Genomic DNA, 23,808 nt, shown 5'->3' on the forward strand with positions numbered 1-23,808 from the left:
CACATCAGTAAGATGAAGAAGGATCCCCCACAGCGCTTGCAGCCACCTTCCCAGAGCACGGGCTGCTGGAGAGGTCAAGAGGAATGGGGGGACACGGGGCCCAGCAGCATCTCCGACCCCAACATCTTCTGAGCTGCTCACTCAGCTGGGAAAAATACAACCAACCAAACAATAAACCCTCCCTGAGAAACCTCAATCTCTTTATCCAACTTCTCTGAAAAAACGTTTTAGAGATGCTACACAGTACAGCCCTCTTTAGCTATTTGTGTCCTCGAGCCGTGCATTAATACAGCTAAAACTAAGCTGGATTGAGGGAATTTTAAATTGATGTACTGGATGATGTAGGCAGCTATAAAATAAAAAGAAAAGAAAATAAAAAGCACTCCAAAAAGAAAAAGGGAAAATCTCAACACAAAACTGGATTGCAAGCTGGAGATTTCATGAGGTCAGGGTGAATGTACAAAACCCCTCATTGGAAATGTTATTAATAATATCATCTTACCTACTATAACTTAGAAAGTACACTGACTAATAACAATACAGTAATTAGTAACACACTCCCAAAACTTAGAATACTATAATTTAATCATGGGGTTTTTTTAAACTGAGGGAAAAAAGTGATGGGGGGGCCAAGAACTCTCTGTATTTTAAACTCTCCCTTTTTAAACCTGAGCTTGCACCTTTATAGAGCCTTACTAGCTGCTCACTAATAACTGCTGTGTGCTCAGAGCACCCTGGAGTTGCAAAAGGGCATTGTAAGTGTTTCCAAAAGAAATAAGAGGGTGTCCATACACTACAAAGACTTCCCAGACATGCAAAGGAACACGCTTTTGAGACTGCATGTAAAAATTTTGACTCCATGAATACAGATGTCGGGTTTCTAGTAAACTTCAAGGCAGAAAAGTCTTTTGTAATTCAGGGGTATTAATTCTTTAAATGTCCAAATCAAATTAAACCAAATGAGATTTTTTGGTGAGTTGCTTTTAAATTCAGTTCTTTCAAATAACCGTTAAACCCTTTGAAAATGAAATTAACTTTATTTTTAATGTAATGTGCAATTGTGGAGATCTGAAGAAAATCATGTGGTCCCAAGAGCACGTGTGTTTTTCTAACTACACAACTTGGTCTAACAAAAGATCTTATCTCTCCCTTCCAACCCTGCCCAGCTCCAGTCTTCCTGGCTGAATAAAGGTAACAGAAAAAGCTTAATGATTAACTTTTGCATGCTCAATTTCCCCTTTCTCAGGCTGTTTGGCCGCCAGCATTCCCACCTTGCTGCAAAGCACGGGGGCTGCAGGTACCCACCTGGGGGACATCACCCCTCCACCTGCGCCTGCCCAGAACAACCCAAATCCCTCCGAAAAGCCCTAAAATAACATCAGAGATGCGCTTTCCTTTGCTACAGTGGAAGGAGGCTCCGAGAAAAGCCTCTGGCCATGGCACCTCTCCTCCCCAGCGCTCTCAAGGCTTTTGGAGGCTGAAACAAACCCCTGCAGAGCTTTCCAGATGGCTTATTCTTGGATGAGCAACACACATTGGAGGAACAAGAAAACAGCCTAACATTTGTTCTCATCCCCAACCCTAAAACCATTCTCTGATGAGTGAGCCACACTCTTCACATCTTCGAGTGGACCAAGCAGTGTCTACTGAACACCACGACCAACTTCACCCCATATGGGGCTTTCCTATATGCCCAAGGTGGGCTCGAGTCAAGGTCAAGTTCTGCAAATCCTCCCCCTGTAGCTGCTCCATCTCCAGCTCTCCCGCACCAGCCAGAGGGCACTGAGCCCGCTCAGCCGCACGCAAGCACCTTCTGCTTTATAGAAAACATGTTCCATGTCCAAATATTTCACAGTGCCTTGAATAATAGAGATTACAGCCTCCCTAAATTATCATTAGTGTTTAAAATAGTACCAGAAACCTTCACAAGTAATGATAGATGACAAATTTATCTTAAAACAGAGCTATTTAAGCTACGATAATCTAGAAAAATCTTCGCTAATCTGCTACATCTTTGAGGTAAAGAAGTACACGCTTGCTGGGTTTCGTAATAAAACAAAAATGAACATTGGCAGAGCAAGCAAAATCATCTACAAATACAAATCAACCTTTTCTCCTTGTGAGCCAGAGTAGCCCAAGGGATAACAGCACAATCACGCTTCTGATGTATTTATACAGCACATTTCATCTCCATTAATCTAGATAACACACTGGCAGATCCTTATTTTTCGATTCCAAGAACGATGAAGCTATTCTTGTGCTATGGCGGTTCAACGCCCACCTCTCCCTGACCACATCGGGCCCCACCGAGGTCTCTGACCATGGTGTCACCTTCCCACCCTCCCACCACTTTGGGAAGGGGCTGGAGAGCTGCACCCCAGCTCGTCCCAGCAGCCCCCCAAGTTCACCACGCTCATTTGGTCACAGCGTCAGGCACGAAGAACCTCACCCAAGTATGGGGCACAACATGCTCCTCCAAGGAGCTCTGTTTTTCATGAACTGACATTTTGGCCAATGATCTTCACAGTCAAGGCATCTGATTTTCTTCTGCACCCACAAGACAGCTACGCTGCAACTCCCGCGGCTGCTGGGAGGCATCTCCTACAGACACCGTCAGCGCATTAAATGACACATAAAATCCAAACTGTCGAGAAATTGACTGCTCTTGAAACCACGTTAAACTATAATGGGCTGAAAATGTCTTCATTTTTATGTCTCTTCGCTATCACAGAGAAGACAGACAATGCTGATGTAGGTAAGCACAGGCTATGGGTTTATCTAATCATGTATACTGAAGATAGTGAAAAATCTTTCAAATTTGCCTACAGTTATAGAACTCTAAATCACACTGAACGATACCACAGCAGTAAGCTGTTTTCCTCTAATGGTTTTCTCTATTTGATCAGTTCAATAAAACCCATCACCTATCAACCTAAGAGCTGCAGTTATATACCCTATGGTTATTCTCAAGTAATTGATTTTTTCTTAATTTTAAAACTGTGCACAAACCTCCTAGAAGAGCTAGGTATGGTAAAACGAACCGAGCAGATTTCATTTCTTGGGAAGGAGGTAGGGGAGGGAGAAGAAAGGGAGAGTCCTGCACTGAAGTTTCAGATAGTTGACGAAGTTTCCTGCCTTGCAGGAGAAAGCGCTTGGCAAAGGTGGATGCTGATGCATCACACCCCTGCCTACAAACTCGTACACTTGATAACCTCACACAGATTACAAAACACATCAAGTGAACTGAGTGGGCTGAGAAAACTCCCTGGGATCTTAAAAATGAAGGCTCCTGCAGCAACAAGGATCTGACGTAGCGCTTGTGTCCCGGGGGACCCTGAAGCACATTAGCTGCCAGTGACACGCAGCCGCCCCGCTGGCTGTCATCTCGAGGCACGGGTTGTGGGGCAAAGGGGTGAAGTAAGACACGGTGCTCAGCAAGAAACCCAGCCAAACGAGCATTTGAAAACTTCACACACAAATATGTCTGTGTTTTCATGGGTCACGCCACAAATACCCAAGAGGTAAACTGTAACAGTACTCATTGTAATCTCTTCCTCTAATTAATACCTTTGATGGTACAAGGAAAAGCTCCATATTGCAAAATTATCTACAACACATGGCTAGCTGATTTTCTTTAGAATGTGTAAGAATACAGAGGTGGCTTTGTAATTACCCCAAAACCTCTTTCCCTTGAGTGGCATTACTTTCAGTAGGAGCTTTCCCAAACTTTGCCCTGATTCTCAACACAACCTTCCTTGACCCGCCGTCCTCTCTCTGAACACAGACAATTCTGTGCCCCTTTGTTGCCCTGATACCCTCTTCCTTCCAGAGGAAAAAAGGTGATTCATCTGCAGGAACTCTTTACAAGTTGCCGTCAACAGAGAGATCACCTATCAGAAGATACACAGATCTCAAGTCACAGATTGCCTGAGTTTTCTAAAACAAACTGGTTTTTTGCTCCTCAGAAGATGCAGATGCTGAGGTGCATTGGAGCAGATCCCTCTCGCTGCCTTGTTCGAGGTCTGGCCAACATTGATGGGTTTCAAGGTTTTTTTTTGGTATGCAATGCAAGGGTCATGATTATTACAGGACTCTCCTCAAGCTCTGATCAAATGAGTGTGATGGATCTTCTGTGCCAAATGCAGCCATGCTGCTGTGCTCTCCAGAGAGAACACTGCACTGACACCTGAGACACAAGCACATCTCACCCTCTTTTGCCTCCTTATTTCGGACCGAGCTGGTGAACCACGCTTGCTGCCAGCATTAGGTGCAGAGTGCACACCAGAGTCCTCCCTGGCTTGTGCCTGGATTCAAACATTCAGCCAACTTGAGAATTTAAGGTTGCTTCGCTATTTCTGTTCCTGTCAAGCACACAGACAAAAACCCAGTTGCTGCTTCCTTGCGATTCACACGAGGAGCGCCAGGAGTCAATGGGTTCAGTGTGGGGATCATTCAAACCAGCTGCGGCCACTGAAAAGAATCCATTCTTCATTCCTGCGACCAGGCTTGCTAGAAAGTAGGGAGCAAATGTTCCACCCAAAATAGTTCTGGTCTGAGCACAAGGACAGCTCTTGGCAACAACAACGTTGAAAGAAAGAATGTCTTAGCATCAGGCTTAGCTGCCTTGCAAATGTATTTTGCATCCTCTACCCCAAATCTTATTTCTTTCTGCCTGTAACAGCCTACATGCTTTAAGCGGCTCTGGCAGATTGCTGAGCGTCTTTATTTTGGCTAGTAGCGAGCTCCCTTCCATATGGGACCTATCTAGGATGGAAAGCAGATCTACAGGGATGGAGAACTCAGCCCCAGCTGAGCACTGGGCCACCACAGCCCTCCACAGTGAAGCCAAGTTGTGCAGGAGTCCTGGGTGCCAATTGGGCGGCTCTGTGGCTGTTCCCCTTTCCCCGGAGCCCCGTGGCCGGGTGCGGGTGCGTTCCCCCCCGTTGGCCATGCACTGCGGTACCTACACAATGTGTGCATCTGCTGGGTGTGCTCTCCTGCCCCAGCTTCCTGGTCCACACTGGACTGATGGTGCAGAGCAGGTGCTGGGCAAATCCTCCTCCATGTTGTATGCACCCATCACCGCCCCCACATGCACCCAGTTGTACTGTGAGGATGCCCTGATAGTACCACAAGAAATGCTGCTTTTCTCAAAGAGCTGTAAACTGCCACAGTGACCAGGTGTGAATCACAGAGTGGTTGGAGATCATCCAGTCCAACCCAGCTGCTAACGCAGGGTCACCAGAGTAGATCCCACAGGAAGGTGTCCAGGCGGGTTTGAATGTCTCAGAAAAGGAGACTCCACAGCCTCTCTGGGCAGCCTGGGCCAGGCTCTGGCACCTCAAAGTGAAGAAGTGTCTCCTCATATTCAGAAGGAACCTCCTGTGCTTCAGTCTGTGCTCGTTGCCCCTCATCCTGTTGTTGGGCACCACTGAATGGAGTCTGGTCCATCCTCTGATACCCACCCTGAGATATTTATCAGCACTGATGAGATCCCCTCTCAGCTTCTCCAGGCTGAACAGAACCAACTCAGTCTTTCCTCGTAACAAAGATACTCCAGACCTCTCAGCCTCTTTGTAGCTCTCCATTGGACTCTCTCCAGTAATTCCCAGAATGGCTAGGTCTTTGTGGTTTATTTTTAACACACAATTAATTCCAAAAGCAAAAGGTCCTGCTGTTGCTAGGAATGCAAAGGTAGAGCAGCAGACACAAAGAGTTCCCTCTGCGTGAGCAACCGGGGCTGAGCTGAGCGTTTCCTCTGGGTTGACTGGCAAGGGCAATTAATCCTGACGTGGTGCATATGTTCCAAATTTTGTGTACTTCAGAAACGAAACGAGTTAAAAGTTATTGTGCTTTGCTGTGAAATATCAAAAGCACTGAACTGTGATGCATTAACATGGCATTGTCTTCCAGACTCTGGCCCAACTCAAGGCTGAGAAAAGAGCTGGCACACAGACACTGAGGAGTGCACATATTCTTCCCTTGCACACCCAGGTACTTTTGCACAGCACAATACTGTGTGTGATTATACCTCCATCCTCTTCATACAGTTATCAGTGCGACATGAAGTAATGACAATGCCTGTTAACAAAAGATACAAAACAGGACACCAACTACAACTTAAAAAAATTGCATTTAGAAATGTCACAATATAAAGCAAATGATAAACCCCTGCAAGCTGAGTTTCTAATCTGGTCTTAATCTCCCTGGGTGTAGCTGTGCCAGCGCTGGCTGCCTCTCCATCTCCTTTCCATCGGTCAGGATGAGCCTTTTCCCAAATCACCACAGCTGGCTGGAACAATCCTCCACTCCTCTTTCTCGCTACAACTTTCCCTTAGAGCATGATGACTTTTAAATCCTTTCAGGCTCCAAGCCCAGTAAGCAGTAAAGCCCAGCACAAAGTGATATTTATTTCTCATAACCATATTTTTTCGTGCAAAAATCCGATAGAAAAATAACCTCAGCGGTATCTGTCGTAGCCAGAGGTGGATTTGAAGCTCTGACGAAGTGAATGTGCTGCACGTGGCGGCACTTGGTGCAGCGCTCCTGCTTCTTAACAGAGTTAAAGGAAGAGACTGCCCTAAGCCAAAGCTCCCGTCTTCCTTCAGCTGCAGTAAGGAGCGACTTCAGATCTTCTGGGGAGCTGGAAACATTGGGTATGGACAAAGAACACAAATGAACAGCCATAATGGCTGCAGAGTGGTTTCCTTAATTAGAAAGTTGGCTGCGTTCATAAAGATGAGGAAAACAATGCTACAGGCTGCCAAGGCAAAGAGCAAGGAAAAACTGAAGCACACGCAGCTCTGGAGGAAACAGAAACCAGCTCTATCAGCCCCCCCGATCCTCCAAAACCATTTGTAATTATTAGGCTGAAAATCAAGCGTGGTCCTGCAGCTGAATCAGAGCAGTACAAGCTTGTGAATATGACTTGGCCTTAATTAATACGTTTTGACAAGGCTCAAAACACTCCCCAGGCGAATTAAGACACCGTAAAAAATCAAGGAGCTGACAGTTTTTGACCTCAAGATGTCAAATACAGAGCTACTGTCTAGTTTTGATGAGCTGTCAGTCTACCCCCCCAACACTGCGACTGCAGCTTAGCATTTCATGTCATGGGCTGCAACCACACAACGTGGTCCATGAGATTACCGGCATCTTCTCAGAGCATCAGCCAACCCAGATGTGACAGCGTCCAGGAACCCCTGTCGATACAGAGGAGCCATCTCAGACTGTGCACAGGGTACATCCCAGCAGAGGGATGTGGAACCGTACAGAAGAGTGAAGAAAACCACAGGTAGAGAAACTGCATCTTTCCGCTGTGTGGGTCACACGTGGGTCTGTCAATCCAACCAGCACCTGACACCTGTGATCAGAAAGAAGCTGATATCTGGTCGCACTGCGGCAATCGAGCATCTCGCTATGGAAATTCAAACGGCCGGTGGCAAAACAGCGCTCCCGGGAAGAGGCAGCTCACGTGTCTGGGGACACCGGGAATGCCAAAGGAGAAAACGCTTCTTGGCTGCAGCAGAAAACCAACATCATGATGCCTCTCCTAAGCAGAAGACTCTGGCCAAGGAGAAACATGGGTCATGGACCATTTCCAAGGGTGCACATGAGATGCTCTCACTGTAATTGAACATGAAGCCATGGCCTCCCAGGGCTGCGCACACTCCTTGCCATGGTGAGCTGCCACCTTGTGTGACCGAACATGGGGTGTTTGTGTCTTTCTGCTTCAAACCAGCTGCAGAATGAAATGAAATGCAGGTGTTAGATGTGACGGAGGCTGAGGAACACAGCTGCAGTCTGCAGAGAGGTGACAGGAGAGCAATGGCAGCGGGAAGGCTGAGTTTTCAGAGTGTGGCTCCAAAAAGACAATCTCAGAGGATGCAATTGCGATGCTCGTCCATGCAGGAGATGAAATAGAATCATCCCAAACTGGACAGAGAGGTGCAGGTCCTCAGAGGGTCTCTGCCCTGAACACCTCTGCAGCAGGAATATGGCCACGAACCCAGAAGACCTGCAAAATTAACTTACACCTGACACCCAGGAGCTCCGCATGGCTTGATACAAAACAGCAAAGCACAGGTTACGCATTCTGTTTATGAGAAAATTAATCTTAAATGATGTGGAGTGAAATCTTGGATCCGGGACTAATTTTTTCAAAAAAGTAACTTTCACTTGCTATTTTGCCAAATTCTGATTGAAAATCATCACTCAGATCCCAAGAGCTCACAACCCACTTACTGAACATGGTACTGCTGTATTTGGATGGACTCGAGTCCGGGTATTTCTAACACCGTGAAGGGTAAAAGGTAGAGGCAAACAAACAAAGCACATAACTATGCCAACCTGAGAGAAGGAGTGTAGAATAAATGGGAAACACGCTTTGTGAGTGTTACCAACAGCATTGTTCCCAAGCATGGAACACTTTCCTAGAAACTGGCTACCTTCAGGTCACCGCCTGTCCTGCTGCAGTATTTTGGTTGGCTTACTGTTGCTGTTTCTGTTATTTTCTCTTTTCTTCAGCTCTCCTACCTCGTTCTTTCCTCTGCCACTTCTCCAGATGTGTTAGCACTGAGGGAAAGCTGCTCCCGTCGGCTCTGCGGGGCAGTTTCCAGCCTTGCCTACGCTCAGCGGTGCTCACGGGGCAGCTGGCGTTTCTCAGTCCGCACTTCTCGTTCAGTACCGTGGTGCTTTGGCTATGTGCCCTCTGAACGGATTAAACAAACGAATAGGTAAGAGGCATATTAACTCAGCATGCCTAATAACTTCCCAGAGTGGGAGTAAAGGAAATTGGAGATTCCCCAGGAAATTGTCCCAGTACGCAGAGCGTGGCCAGATTCTCCCCGTTCCAGGGAGTATCGCGGAGGGGAATCACACGCTCCTGGCACCTGGTGCAGGCAATCCATGGCTGAACCACAAAATCACCAAAAGCAAGGCAGGAATTGCATTGCAAAGGGCTTATCTCCGCGAGGCCGGCTGCTGCTCTGCTGCCTGAGGGCTCTGGGAGGAGTGCGAGAGGCTTCTCAGAAGGAGTTAAAGCAGCACTTCTTCCTTACTGGCATCTGACGCCTCTTCCTTCCTGGAGCAAAAGTGGCTCAGTGTCCTCCTGGGAGAATGGTGGAGCATCATCTCCTTTGGCTCTAAAGTGCTCTGCAACTTCCCGGACCATAAACTTGTTGTGTAATGTGAACCTGCGCTGTGCAAAACCTCGCGAGGGCCAAGCTTTGTAGCAGCCAGCGTTGTTTCTCCCAATCCTTCTGTGAGCTCTGTTTTCCACATGTCTCTATCGATGTGCTTGCCTTCATTCACGGCTGCCAAAGACCTGTCTCCCTCCTTGCTGTCCCACTCCCCTCCTTGCCTCAGCCCACCTGCACGTGAAAGGACACAGATGGGTACCACGCGGTCAGGTTTGCTCTCCTCTTCTCTCTAATGCCACCACTACTAAGATGTCACCACTGCTGAGGACATAACACCGTGGGTAAGCGTTGTGTCCAACCGCTGCTCCAGCAGTCCCACCGCTGTACCGGGCACAGAAGCCACAGTAGGACGGGACTTGCGTTTACATTTGCCAGGACAAAGCTCATCCTCTACCAGGAAACAACTACCAAGACACAAAAATTCCATTTCAGCACTAAGCACAAGTTACAAAGGTCATATTCACTACCAGCTTCCCAGACTCCGTCTCTTCCACATGCCACTGTAGAACAAGTCAAATGGATCTGCTCTGCATTTCTCTTACACACCTCTCACAGCTGAAAATTCTTCACAAGGTGCTTTTACTCAGCAAAGCACTTGTTTTTCACCCCGAGCGCTCTCCTCCCTCTGACAAATATCTCTGGTTGCAGTCTAGAACTTTGTAATATTGAACCACGATCAAATTCATTATCGCCACACGCTCCTGTCGTGTCAATATTGCACAATCACCATTTCTCTTTCTCCTCAACTGCTACCACGATTCACATTGCCATTTGCTTTCACAAGTGACCTCCTTCAGTTTATTGTAGTCCAAAGTGTCACTATCCTAAAACTATCCCAAAATATGTCACTTCGGACATCTTCTGCCACATCCGAGGATCTTCTTCAAACCCATCTGTAGAACAGTCAGCTCTGCCTCAGGTTTTCTCCCTTTCTGCTTTAAATACCTCTAACTCTGAAGCAATTTTCTGTTTCAGGAGAGTCGGATGCTCTTTGCAGACGCCTTCCAGCTCTCTGTACACTTTCAGATTTTCATGCTAATGCTTCAGACTTTGTGTCATTCAACCAAGTTTAAAGTCTCGATTTTTGCTCCTGGCACAGCTGCTACTCGGTTGTGCCTAGTGAAGCACAAACGGCAACCCAGCCATTTATAATGGTCAGAAAGCCACAATAGTTTATGCATTATTATTGCACAGCGCTCGCTCTACAGCAGAGCACGCTCGGTCCATATCTATGGATCATTTTCTAAGTTATTTTCTTTCTTGGAGATAGCGAGACTGCCTGATCTGTTCATTAACAGGAGCAGAGGCCAGCCTGATGCATCACAGTTTTAGGCTCAGTACACCAAAAATGTGGTAAAGTCGCCTAATCAGAAAGAGAACAGGATTACTACAATTTCACATCAAACCGAACTATTAGAAATGAAGAACATAGAAACATTCAACCATACGCACAACCGAACCACTTTGAAATGGCAAAAGTCCAAAGGAGAACAATAGTTGTTAACACACAGTCAGTACTGCACCTCAAAGTCAGGCTGACCGCGCAAAAATAACTAAGAACTAAATAGTGCTTATAAGAACTATATTTAAAAGCAATCTGAGCTTTAATAATTCAACAGAATTTAATTTGCTGCTGGTAAGAAAGGTGGAATATTTAATTTCCCAAAGCGTGATGTGGATGGATACCTTATCTGGGTAAGGTACACCCCGACATGCAGCAAGTGCTGGGTGCATGGCCAAAACCCCCAGACACCCCAACAAACCTCAGTGTTCTCCACATCAAGCTCCCAAAATGCAGAATATAACAGATTTAACACGCAACATTTGAAACAGCAACATTGCCGGTATATATTTTTACCCGTAAGCCCTCTATTTGAATTTGGTTTTGGACATTTTCAATTGTAAATCTGCAAGCGTTTGGTGGAATTCCTTTTTTTTGCCTTGCTTCAGTCTGTTAATAAGAGTCGCAGTGCTAATGATCTAACTCGTGAACGTGCAGAGGAAAAACAGCACTTCATGAAATATTGATACACGCTTGGACATTTCACAATTATCTCCGGAGCTCCTTGGTAAAACCTGAAAGCAAATAAATAGCAAACATTTCCTGTACTCATTAAAATAGTGAAAAGCGGAGAAAGAAACATACTCATTATCCATTTGACAGATATAACCTATTATTTTTAATAATGCACAGGCATTCGATGCATGAAATCTACAGCCTCTCTTGCTTAAAGAAACCATTGGTTTCATAGATCTAATTTTAAGAAATGCAATGAAGGTGTGTTATATGGAGCTGGTTGCTTTTGCATGGGAGGATAAAATTCTTTTCCTACTGAAATCAATGAAAAAACTACTGTTTTTCAGATGGAGGCACAACTTCACTCATTTCCCTACTTTGGAAGCTGCTTGTCCAGAAAGAAATGCTCCAGGAATCAGAAATATTAATTTGGCTGGCCTTTCTCATGTGAGAAATGGAAATGGAATGGAAAACTGGAGTGAAAAAGAGCTGATGAGCCAGAGCGTGGGGCTGCTGGTCCACAAGATTTATCTCTGTATCTTGCTTATCACACACCAGTGAGACGATACCGGGGCTTGGCCCCTGGCCACACGGCTGCTCAGGAGCCCCAGCTTTTAGGATGAACAGCAAATACAGAAAAAACCTTCCCCGGCCAAATGATGCGAAAATTTTTAATGCAGAGCATGACAGGTTGCTCGGCATTGCGTTACAGTGCAATAATTGGTGTTATTACAGTAATTCCGCCTTCTGGACCTTTTAGCCCTGACTGTGGATGAAACAGAACCAGGACCGCGGCAAACAACAGTGCAATGGAAATTTAAGATTCTTAAGCCAAACGTTGCAGCGGGCAAGAGAACAACTTCCACTCTTATTCAGGTCCACTCAACATGAACAACAATTCAAAGACAGGGAAAGCTAGAGATCAATAGGAATCACAACTGCTGGCCAGGTAGGATCACTAAAGCTGTATTCGGGCTTTTGTGATAACGTCAGTGGCCAATCTAGATACTGATATTCTGCTGTTCACACTGAATACTCTCGTTATCTTTGATGCACACTGATCAAGATTCCTTTCATCAACAAAGCAAAATATACGCACCCATATGAACTACTGTACTTTTTGAATATTCATTTATAACTTTAGAACAAGGCATTCAGAAGAAGGCAGCAAACACAACAAATCACTGTGTGTGATGTTTCCCTTCCTGGGTTTTTTCACTCTGTGGGTACCACTGAGAGTCTCCAGGAAGAGACTGGACCATCAAAAGAAAAGGCTGGTAATTTACAAAGCAGAGTGTAGGAGGTGGCTTGAAACCGCTCAGGGATTTAAAGTGTTAGAACCAGTGTCAGGAAACGTGTCAGGGTTAAGAAGATGAGCAAAGAAGTCAAGAGGATATCATCAGGTTCTTGCATCCCACCACCCTACGCTTCATCATGCAGCTCCTTGGTATGGAGGTAGGAACCCATCTGCACATACCACCTTCACATCTGGAAAACACATGCCAAACATTTCAATGGGAACTCAATTTTGATCTTTTTCTCACTTTTTTCATTGAAAGGATATCCAAAATTATGATTTCTTGTCGTGTTTGCTGTCTAAGCAAAGTCCCGTCTGCTTATTTACCTGCAAAAGTTGCCTATGGAATGATAAATTGCTTGATAACCAAAACAAGTTACTTCTGGCAAGCCACAAAGACTCTGCAGAAGTACCAATCCAAACGGATAACAGCTGATACACTGTTATATTTCTGAGAGAGTTTTTCTCCCTATTTTCATGTGTGTATATATCTGCATCTATAAATAAAACAGGAGCATGCCACCTTGGCTGTCCATATCAGTATTTACCAAGGATCGCCACGGGCTCCAGCCTTCCAGGTAAGCCCTGCTGGTTTCCTTCTTACAGTGACAACCTGCTTATCTGTCGGATTAGAGCCTAAACCACCTTCCTCTTGTGGACTATAAAGCTTTTGGGAACTGGGGCAAGAGTTCTGTACTCTCAGCCGTCTCCCAGCCCCTCCTCTTCTTCCATGTGCAATATGTGGCGAGAGGTCAGTTCCCTTCACCACCCTACCTGCAAAAGAAAATGATATTTATGCCTGGTAAATGAGGTAAGGTCAAGGTCTTGCAAACTACCTGAGACCTGGAGCCATCGCAGGGGGAACTGAACCACAGGAGCCTCTCAGGGATGCTGTGTCAGAGGGGAAGGGGCAGAGGGTGGTCCTTGGGCCGTGTTACGACGTGCCATGGGACACAGGTTTAAGCAGATTATTGGCCTTGACACCCTTTGCACTGGAGGAGAGGGCGGAGGAAGGCAAGCTGGGCACTAATCCGCTCCACCTGCTCCAGAGCAGCTAATTGGATTGTGAGTGCAGGAGGCAATACCCCCGGACAGGGCGCTGCCAGAGACACCCAGAAACCTTCTGCTTCTCTAATAAAAGCTGCTCGAGGGTCCCACCACGCTGCCAAAGCACAGCCCTGACCAAACCCTTCCTAAGGTTGCACTAAACCCTTCCTAAGGTTGCATCAAGCCCTTCCTAAGGTTGCACCAAGGCAGGACACAGCTGTCCAGCACCTCTCTAATGGAGAGGTGGAACCAATATTGCTACGGATAAATAACATACGTGACCCCCACACACCAAGTAACATTTCACCTTTAACAAAACACCAGAAACAGCAGCCAGAAGAGGTTAAATATCAGCTTTCTTCACCAAAAGCCAGTGGAATGCTGTTCACGTCAGGTTTTATTTAGCTTTTGCACAAAAGTCAAAAGCTCATCTGCCAGTTGCTATATATAAACTGTACTAATATATGTCCTGCGTCTGCAACATTTATTCTAAATCGCTTGCTTAATGATTTTTTGGTCTTCTGCTTTTTAAGTATTCAGCTCAGCACCTACTTCGCTTTTAAAAGTAACAGACAATTCAGTCGTGCAGCATTTTCATTAAACTAGTCCGTAGCGTCACGGCATGAGAAACACAAGGAGAAGAAATATAAAAGGTTTAATACAATAATGATCAGAAACCTCTAAATTTTTTCCCCTCTGTGAACACTAAGTTTGTAGCTATGGAAACTACTTAAGAGACAGCTAAAAAAAAAATGTCAGTAAATATAGTCGGAGAATGATCTGGATATATGGAAGTCCTAACAATGATAGAGAACTACAGACAGAGGGTAAAAGGAGAGTGTAAATTGAAGATGACAACACCTGTGCTTCTGACAACGTGTTCTCCTCTGACAGGCCAAATTCATTTTTATTGCCATGGCACTAAAGTCAATGAATTACAACAGGAATGAGTTTGACACTTCATATTGCTTTTGATAAAATCATTATAAAAAGCGTATTCCAACCTTTAGAAACGTCTTTCAAAAGTGTATTCTCTGCAATCAGTGAATCGCGTGCACATACCGGCCAAGACAGTCAATATTTTAGGAAAGCGGTTTTCCGCATATCTCTTGCACGCTCCGTTCTTCAGCCATTTGCCCTCCTCCCGCCAGCAATTCTGATTACATCAATGTTGAGATCCGCACACGACACACATCCACACCCACATCCACACACTCATCCGCCCAACTGAGTGTGCACAGAGTCCTTGTGAGCCTTTGAGACCCTTTCCCAAACTCACTGGGAGCACTTCCAGCTACCACCCTCATCATTTTGCACACTAATGTCTTGCAAACGATGCCGTGACCACTGGGATGGCAGACACTTGCAAGACCCGCCTGCTTATTCCAATCAAGTATTTTTGTTTGGAAGTTACAAGCTCAGTTAAAATCCTTAGTCCATGGTTTCGCCAGTGAATGCGGCGCAGACTTCACTTTACCTGGAGTCACACACTAGCTGGGAATGGCTCCCAGGGCTTGCTGTGGTCTGTCAGGTCAATGTGCAAATTACATCAGATTTATTCAGTACACGGAGCTTCCTTTGGTGTCGTTTCAGTCTGGATTATTAATTGAGCTGCCCCACATGTATACATTGTGATTGCATGCTACAGTCTGTACAGAAAACATAGTAAAAAAAAAGCTGATTTCTGAACTGTCAGCTATATGGTACGTTGGGCAAAGAATAAATCAACATCAAAAATTTATTTATACTGCGTGTGAAATGAAATGTATATTGTCTGTGAAATATCACCGCTAAACTCTCCCTGCCCATAAAAAGCGATGAAAATTTCAGTGCAATTCTCTTAACAGAATGGGCAAATGTTGCTCTTTCAACCAACCTCAATGGGCTCTTCTAACCATCCTTGAAGAACCATCAAAGCTCTTGCTCCTGACTATGTCCTCTTGTCTTTGGGGTTGCCCACAGGAAGAGCTGCAGCCTGGAACTGGTGTGTGGTTAACACAATTTTTATCTATCACAGGGTAGAAAATACCAGTAAAAAGAATCGCAATCAAGTGTTAAACAGCATAAGCAGAGCTGAGCTGATCACAGTAAAAGATATTTCTAGCTGGGCTTTAAGCTGATAAAAGATGAGTCCCCTTCATGCTGAAGAGACCTGCTTGTCCAAGGAACTCTGGACAGGTTTTTAAGCAAATCTTAAAGCCAAGTAATTGTGCTCCTCCCTCCTCATGTCACACACCTGACTTGCATTTGTTCTTCATCCCTGTGGGACACATCTACCCCTCTGCCATCATTTGCTGTCCTGCCATCATATGTGAACTAGAGTTTGAACAACCACCCAAGACACGTATTGGTAACGAATCACTGTTCCTCACTGGAGTTCCCAAAATCCAACATCAGAAACAGAAACGTGGACCAATCCCTCGTTTGGAACGAGTCTAGGTTGGCTGCAAAAATACAAGACTTCTTATCAGCCAAATGCTTTGAGGCTGAAAAACTGCATTAAAATAAATATAAATTGAGTAATCTATTAAAAAGACCAGCAAATATAATAATTTGAAGACGGCACGCTTTGGAGGTGGAGCTCCAGTAATCTGCTCAGTGACGGTTCGACGTGGTTTACCTTTGCTGACCCGTACTATTTATTTCCCGGCAGGTTGCCCACAGGCCGGCTCTGCCAGCAGACCCCAGCAACACACTTTTGTTGCTCAGACTTCGCAGGGTTTATTTTTCCAGTTGAAATGACTCGGTGCGTTCACTACCTGAGACACCACGGATGACCAGGCTGCGGGATCAGCTGTCTCTGAGGACATTTCTCCTTTGGGAAGCTGTTCCCAATGGCTTCACGCACAAGGTCTTGATGACGCAGAGCGCGGCGGCTTTGCCAGAGCCACAGTTGCGATGTTCCTGGGATGAGCGATTTATCTAATTTCTTAATGTTACAAAATGCTAAAAAGCTGCAGTAATAAACCTCGTTGCCGATTTTCCCTTATTGATCCATACCCATAAGCATGCGGTGCGTGCCTACATCCCTGCACAAGATGCTGTCTCCCATCAGAAACACCGGGCAGGAGACAAAAGTAAACAGGAGCTGTGCAGAATCCGTGCAGAGTGCCAAAGCTCAGCATAAAACCATAAATCGGGTATCTAGAAACAACTCACTGTAGAAAGACTACAACACATAGTCCAACGAGACTCTAAAAATAACTGAAATGATCTATTTTAAACCCCTATCGATATAACAAGCTTCAAAACATCACTGGACTATAATATACATTTTATAACCCTCCACTGACCGAGAAGACATAAAGCTAGACCGACAGAAAACATTTCCAGCCGTTTAGAGGCAGAGTTTAATACTGAACTTGCTTTCACCTTGCAATTCAAGTATCCACAGCTACAGCCACGAGAAGGCTCGTCGTTCCGAAAAACGCATCCTGTCTCTTCCTGCTGGCAAATATGATTTTCCTGGATTTAGTCAAGCTTCTGTCATCCGCTCAATGTTTTAAAAACATCTTAACATATTTGTAACATTCGCTTATCACCTCATGTGTAAGTGTGAACACTCCTTAGCAATGTTGTTCCTTAAAGAGCAATTCCTCAACACAGCCCAAACGTCTACAAACCACCACGCCTTCCATTTTTCATCCCTATCCTTCCATTTGCCGTGCGTCTTACCTTGGCTTCTACTTTTAAAATATAGTTTAACAGGAAGAAGACCTCTCAGGCTATTTGGAAAATAAAAAGGGGAAGTAAATAAAAATGAAGGCAATTTAACAGGTCCTACTTCAGCTAAACCTTTCAGGGACTTCAATGAGAAGATAATCTTTCTGTGATTATGGCCAAACCCTCTCGTTGCTTAGCAACACATAATTAAGGAATATGTTTTCAGATCCGCTTTGCAAGCTGGCCATTATCAGATGAAATTACTGGAGCAACAAATGTCATCCTCATGCAAATGAGTTGGTCAAAGGCAAAAAATAAAAAAGGGTCGAGTAGCAAGAAGGAGCTCAGCAGCACAGAAATGCCGCCGGCTTCCTCTTGTTGTGCGCCAGTAATTCTCCTAAAGGGAAGGGATAATATCTAGATTTTTTAGAGAATAGGGTTTGCCGTTTTCACACAAGACACACGGAACGTTTCTCATGGCGGAGGAGAGCGTTCCAATGCCTGTGCTCCAGCGGTCCCTCGCACCAGGGCTTTCACGGCACCAACCGGCTCAATCAGACGTAATGCAAATAAATGGACGTATTTGCGCTCCCCACATTATGCCAGTCCATCCTTTCTTTTTTATGGCATGTCACCAAGAACGTGACGCCTGATATTTAAGCGTTTTTTTAGAAATCAATACATCATACCAGCTAAATAAAGGATGCATAAGCACAAAAGAAACAGCATCTACTTCCTAGCTGTGTAATTATGGTGAGCCAGGGAACGGGGTGCGCCAAGTGTCTGCATTTTGACAACTTTATCATTTCCACTCACAAAATCATTCTTTATTTAGATTCCTGTGGAATGGCATCACCAGTTTGGCACCGTCTCTATGCCTATAAATGGTATCCTTTTATTAAAGCTTTGTGCGTGTGCGCGGGTACAGCACATTGTTTGAGACTTGTTTGCATGGGAGTTCAGCTGAACTGCACAGGGATAAAATTCCCCGCTCAGAGTCACCACCGGGAAGAACATTTCAAGGGATTTCTTTCAAAAACAGTCGAGCCACAAAGGAATGGATTGGCCAAATCTCCTCATACTTTGCAGTGTGATTTTGGGGGCTAATTTTTGTCAGGCTGAGTGTTATCATCAATGTACACCTCCGAAGCGGAGGAGAGGAACCTGCTCGGCTCATCCACCTTCACATCCCAGCAGCCAAGGGCCTGAGCACTTGGAGCAGGCAGGGGGGAAAGCAGGGGCCACTATTCATTTTTATTGTTCTGCTGCTTAATGACAGGCTTTTAGTTTTAAGCACAGACCTATTACTTTAACAGCTACATCGCTTCACTTACAGGCATCTCTAGAAGGAAATCAAGGGGTTTATTTTGTATGCCTGATAAAACAGCAAATTAATAATAAAAAGAAAAGACTCAGGTAATGGCCAAAGGTAAGTCAATTCTCAAGTAACACCATCAGCTCTCTGATGAATTGAGTCAAAACAATGCCAACTATTTCCTCGGAGGAACACATTTGTGCCTGATAACAGCAGTAAAAAGTCAATCTGCAGCAAACCCTGTAGTCCTAATTGCTCAGCCAGCACAGTATCTAATCTCCCGTTCTCTACAAACAACAGGAACGGCAAGATTAACCCTGGAAGCATTATATGAAATACCGCTCACTCTTAGCTGAAGTTGGCTAAACAAATAAAATATTTGGAATTTAAGCACAGAGAGAAAACCAGCATCTTTAGCTCCGCACAGCCAGCACAGCCCTGTGAAGAAATCCCATTTCCCTCCTTCGCTAAATAGGAAAGCGTCTAATATTTAGGCATGAAACCCCCATATATTCAACTGTGGTTTCTGGAGGGTTAAGTAAGCACCAACAAAGCGGTTCTAAACTACCGTATGGGCTAAGCCCCTTCGGAATTTACTTGGTTCAGGCGATGCCATGGTGGAGACGATGACGGGGGGGCCGGTGCGCCTGCTGAGCTTTGGGTACGGGGAGGGCTGGGCAGGGAAAGCGGGTCCGGTGGGCGCCAGGCCGCCGTTCCCCGGTGCTCCGGGCCGGCGGAGGAGCTGCGGGCTGCCGTGCGGGCTGGGCGCTGGCGACGCTGCCGTGGTCCGCTCCCTCTTCATCAGCTCCATGGGGACGGTGTAGGTGGTGGGGTAGGCCGTTTTGGGGCTGGGGTGCGGGTTGGTGGTGGTCATGGGCATGCCGGCTGGAGCAGAGTAGGTGGAGGCTGGACGCGGGTGCGTGTTGCAAGGCAAGGGGGTATTGTATCCAGAACCAGGGAGAAAGTGTGGCCCCTGAGCCCCCACAGAGGTGGGGTAGGTGGTGGTCTCCAGTAGGTGTTGGGTTGGGGCGCTGGACGGCCGGCGGTGCATCTCCCCCCCTCTCGGGGAGATGGGCTGCAGAGGAGGCTGCGGGGCGGCGGGGCCGTCCGTGGCGGGCACCGAGCCGAGGGGCGCTCCGTAGTCGCCCGGCAGCTCGCTGCGGTGGCTGAAGCTGTTGGAGCGGGTCCTGGGGCGCAGTGCCCCGCTCCTCCGCTCCTGCCTCTGCAGCTGCATCTCTGCCTTGTAGTTGTGGGCAATGCGGGAGAGCACGCGGGCCTGCCCCAGGTTCGGAGCCACCGACTTGATGTCGTTCTCCTCCATCATGGCCAGCAGGTTCGGGGAGTCGAAGCCCTGCTGCAGCAGGGCGGCGAAGGTGCTCTCCGAGACGCCCTCGGCACGCAGCAGCGCTACGAATTCGGGGTCGAAGCTCCTCTTCCCCTCGGGCCCGGGGAAGGCAGGGGGCACCGGGGGGTGGGAAGGGGTCGCCACCGCCACCTCATAGCTGTCGTAGGGGCCCTTGGCACTGCCGCTCTCCCGGCCTGGCCCGTAGCCAGCACTGGTGCCGCTGGTGGGGTCCACTACCAGGCAGGTGGGGACAGCTTGCCTGGCCCCCGCCGGCTCGGGGGGCCGCTCTGACCCATCACCATAGGCCTGTCTGCCGGAGAAGGTGGGCGGCTCTGCCGCATACCGTGGGCCAGGGGGCTCCGTGCCGTACCGTGCCGGGGAGACATCTCTGCCGCGCATCCGCTGCCCGTCCAGGGCCACCTTAGGGTCCCTGTAGAGGCGGACGGCCTCCGGCGGGGCAGGCGGGCGCCCCGGGGCCTGGTCCCAGGACAGTCGGCTGCCCGGTGCCCCGTAGCCAGCCAGCGGGCGGTTCACCACGTGGTCGCGGTAGCAGCGAGGGTCCTTGGGTGACCGAGCTGACAGGGATGGGTCGCTGTAGTAATCCTGGGGTGGCAGCGAGCCCCGGCCTGCCATGGCTGCCTGTCGGTCACAGTAGGTGAAGTCAGGGACGGAGCCTTTCCGGAGGGACCCGGGGGCGAAGGCGGCATCCTGGTACGGGTACGCCTCCTGCTTCAGCTCCGCGCCGCCCTGCAAGATGATATCGTTCGCTCGCGGTGGCTCATACCAGCCGCCCTCGCCGCCGTAGGTCAGAGAGCTCCTCCGGCCCGGCAGCCTTTGGTACTCGAAGGCGTTCTCACTCTCCCAGTTGCCTTCATACCAGCCGGCAGCGTCCCAGCTCTGCGAGCGGCCGATGTTGGGGTGCTTGCTGGGGATGGGCATCGCCACGAGGCCGCTTGCTCTCACCGAAACGGAGAAGAGGAGGCACCTTCCTTGTCAGCGCTTCACCGGTGCGCATCCAAACCAGACCGTGCTCCGCCTGAGCCCTCCCGGGACTTCAGAAACCACCGACGGGCGGTTTTACCTTTCAAAGCGTTGCCTGAATTATTAATTCTTCGAAACCTTAGCAGGTGAAGCGTGGGGCGGCGGCTGCCGCCCGCTCTGGCTGCGGGTCGGGGAGGGACAGACCCTTCCCGCGCGGTGCGGCCGCGCTCGGCCCAGATGCTTTATCCTCTGCCGCCGGGGACGGCGCGCACATGGACAACTGGCCGAGCCGTGTGTGGGGATTAGGAGCTAAATAAAACCACTAAAGCCCTCGCTCCATGTGACATCATTTTAGCCCGATGAAATCTCCCACGCCGACCCAGCCGGCAACCTCAATGCAATTTCTCCCCGGGGACTGACTTTGTTTTTATTTGTTGTGTGCACGTTGGTTTTTTAACACAAGTTTCATCCATTTCAGTTTTCTCCTTGCTCGTCAGCTCAGGGCTCCCGTCCACACCAGCGCCCACCAGGAACGGGCAGCCGGATATCGGAACGTGCACGTAGCTGCTCGTCCCCACACGCGCGCATGTAAAAATAAAAAGGAAAGCTTCAGTGTCAGCTCAATCTTAATCCACCCTGATGAAATGCTAATCCACTGCACACAGCAAAGGACAAATGAAACGGGAGCGAGCAGGCAGGCCTCGAAAAAGGGCAATGCAAGATACTCAAGAATACGAGCGCAATTAGAAATTAGTTAGGTATCTGGTTAACACTTTATGAATATTGTAATTTGCTTTGGAAATTACTTTTTTTTTTTTTTTTTTGGTTGCAGTTTCAAATTACTAACTAGGCTCCAAAAGGATTTTTTACATTATTACCATAATACGCAAATCCTTTCATCAGCCCAGGACAGAAAATTGTGGAGGTGTAACCTGGAATGTATAATTTTAAGAACCTAGCAGAGGTCATGGAAAAGGAGGAGAGGATCAAAGGATCTAAAGCCTGGTTTTACAAAGCAAAAAGGAATAGTAGACTTCTGCCTATTATCTCCAGCTTCCTCTGGAAAAACTCTGTTTATGAGATGGGAAAACACACAGAAATACCAGACAAAACTCAATTTGTATCTAGCTGTATTTCAATATTCATATGGATTAAGCTTTTTTTTACACTTAGCATAGGCAGAAGGATTTAGATGGAATCATACCACAGAAAATTGGTATTTGGGAATGTAATAAAGATTTCCACATCTAATCAGAGTTTTCAGAGGAGATACCAAAGTGGCTCCCCAAAACATGTATGTAAACTACCACACGCTGCTCATGCTCCAATATTCCTTTACAAAGAAGAATAGGTCAACCGTTACTTATTTTCTAACCACTGCTAGTGAAGCGACATTTTCCTTTTTTAATTAAAGAACTGGGAAGGAAATGATTTTGCCTTTCGTTTCCGCGATCACAAATTTCTTCTCGTCCAACGTGCCCCTTCCAGGAGGGACCCAGCAAAAGCAGCATCAGCCACCTTCCCGCGTGTGTTTGCAAGAGAGCTTGTGCATTTTTTCTGGCTAATCCACAATAAATGTTTAGTGCACTCGCCATCACATGACAGACCATTGTGCTATTACGATAGCTAAATCACTAATACAGTCTAATGCTTATACTTGCCTATCATACTAATACCTCTGGGCTGTATTTCTGACCCAAATACTGACAGGATCTTTGAGTAATCCCTAAATTTCTTTATTGCAGTAAATATTATAAATCCTCTTCAAACATTCTCTCCTCCAGTTCCATCCCTAAGAACCACAGTCTTTAAGATGATGTTGGATATTATACAGACACGCAAAACATGGGCCTCAAAAGATTATTTATGCAATTCTCAGAGAATATCTGATTGGCATCATATTGAATTAACTAACAAACTTAAGGCACATTGGAAAATTTCTTCTTTTGTGAGAGTCAAAATGGAAAGGCGCATTTGTGGCTTATAAATAAAGCAGAGAACATTTTAACAAACAAAAACATTTTATTACAACAACATTTTGCTAAAGAATAAAATGTATTCCCAACTGGATACAGTGAGATGTGTGCCTTTTGTTTGTTCTGAAGCAGCAGAAGAAAGCTACCAAAAATGTATATGAAAATACAATGAAATCCTGGTCTGTAGATCAAGGGCATCTTCCACCATTGTCTTCAAAGAAATCACTAATGAACATGGCCCCTGGTTGACAATGGGAAAAACCACGCCACAGGGAAATTACATTTCAAAAATGCTGATCTGGGAGGGAAGGCAGAGGGGAGCTCTGAGCATTTAGGATCTCCAAAAAACCAAACAAAACCCTTAAGAAGTCCTTGAGTTGTATGACAGACACACAAAAGAGACATCGCCCAACTCAACAGACTGGTGGCCGCACCCTGTCACCCACGGGTGACAGCAGGACCAGAGGACCCATCTCCAGCTCCCTCCAGCCCATGTGTGGGAGCAGCCGCATGCCTGGGCACCCCAAACCACCCCGGGCTGCCAGACCAGCCCGGCCAACCCCACAGCCCCGGGGCAGAAGGATGGGCTCTTCTCACATCCGCGTCAAGGCAACTTGACCTTCAAACCTACCGCTGGGAACACTCATGCATATGGATGATTTATCCCATACGCGCTGACCTCAATGGAACAAATTAACTATTCCTGCGCTCCAAGCCAAGCAGAGGACAACGTGCAGGACCAGGGGCCATAGGACCTGCACCCTGCAGCCAAGGGGCGGACCACAGACTCACAGAATGTCAGGGATTGGAAGGGACCTCAAAGCTCATCCAGTGCAATCCCACCCAGAGGAGGTTCCACAGGAAGGTGTCCAGGCGGGTTTGAATGTCTGCAGAGAAGGAGACTCCACAACCTCCCTGGGCAGCCTGGGCCAGGCTCTGCCACCCTCACCATAAAGAAGTTTCTTCT

The 23,808-nt window shown here is 47.0% G+C and overlaps 1 protein-coding gene across 4 annotated transcripts in view; it reads right to left on the minus strand.

Annotated features, from left to right (window-relative positions):
• CTBP2 (C-terminal binding protein 2) overlaps window positions 1-23,808 on the minus strand; it is a 135,370-nt gene that overhangs the window by 24,370 nt on the left and 87,192 nt on the right. Inside the window, exon 1 of one of the 4 annotated variants that reach the window (XM_065842840.2) lies at window positions 19,137-21,093. The exons of the other annotated variants lie outside the window; for them this stretch is intronic. Coding sequence (XP_065698912.1) covers window positions 19,137-20,823 — 1,687 coding nt within the window. The 5' untranslated portion in view covers window positions 20,824-21,093. Of the gene's footprint in view, window positions 1-19,136; window positions 21,094-23,808 lie in introns of those variants that run through there. 4 annotated transcript variants of the gene reach the window in all.

This window comes from Patagioenas fasciata, chromosome 8 (genome assembly GCF_037038585.1).
Source record: "Patagioenas fasciata isolate bPatFas1 chromosome 8, bPatFas1.hap1, whole genome shotgun sequence".
NCBI classification, from domain to species: domain Eukaryota; kingdom Metazoa; phylum Chordata; class Aves; order Columbiformes; family Columbidae; genus Patagioenas; species Patagioenas fasciata.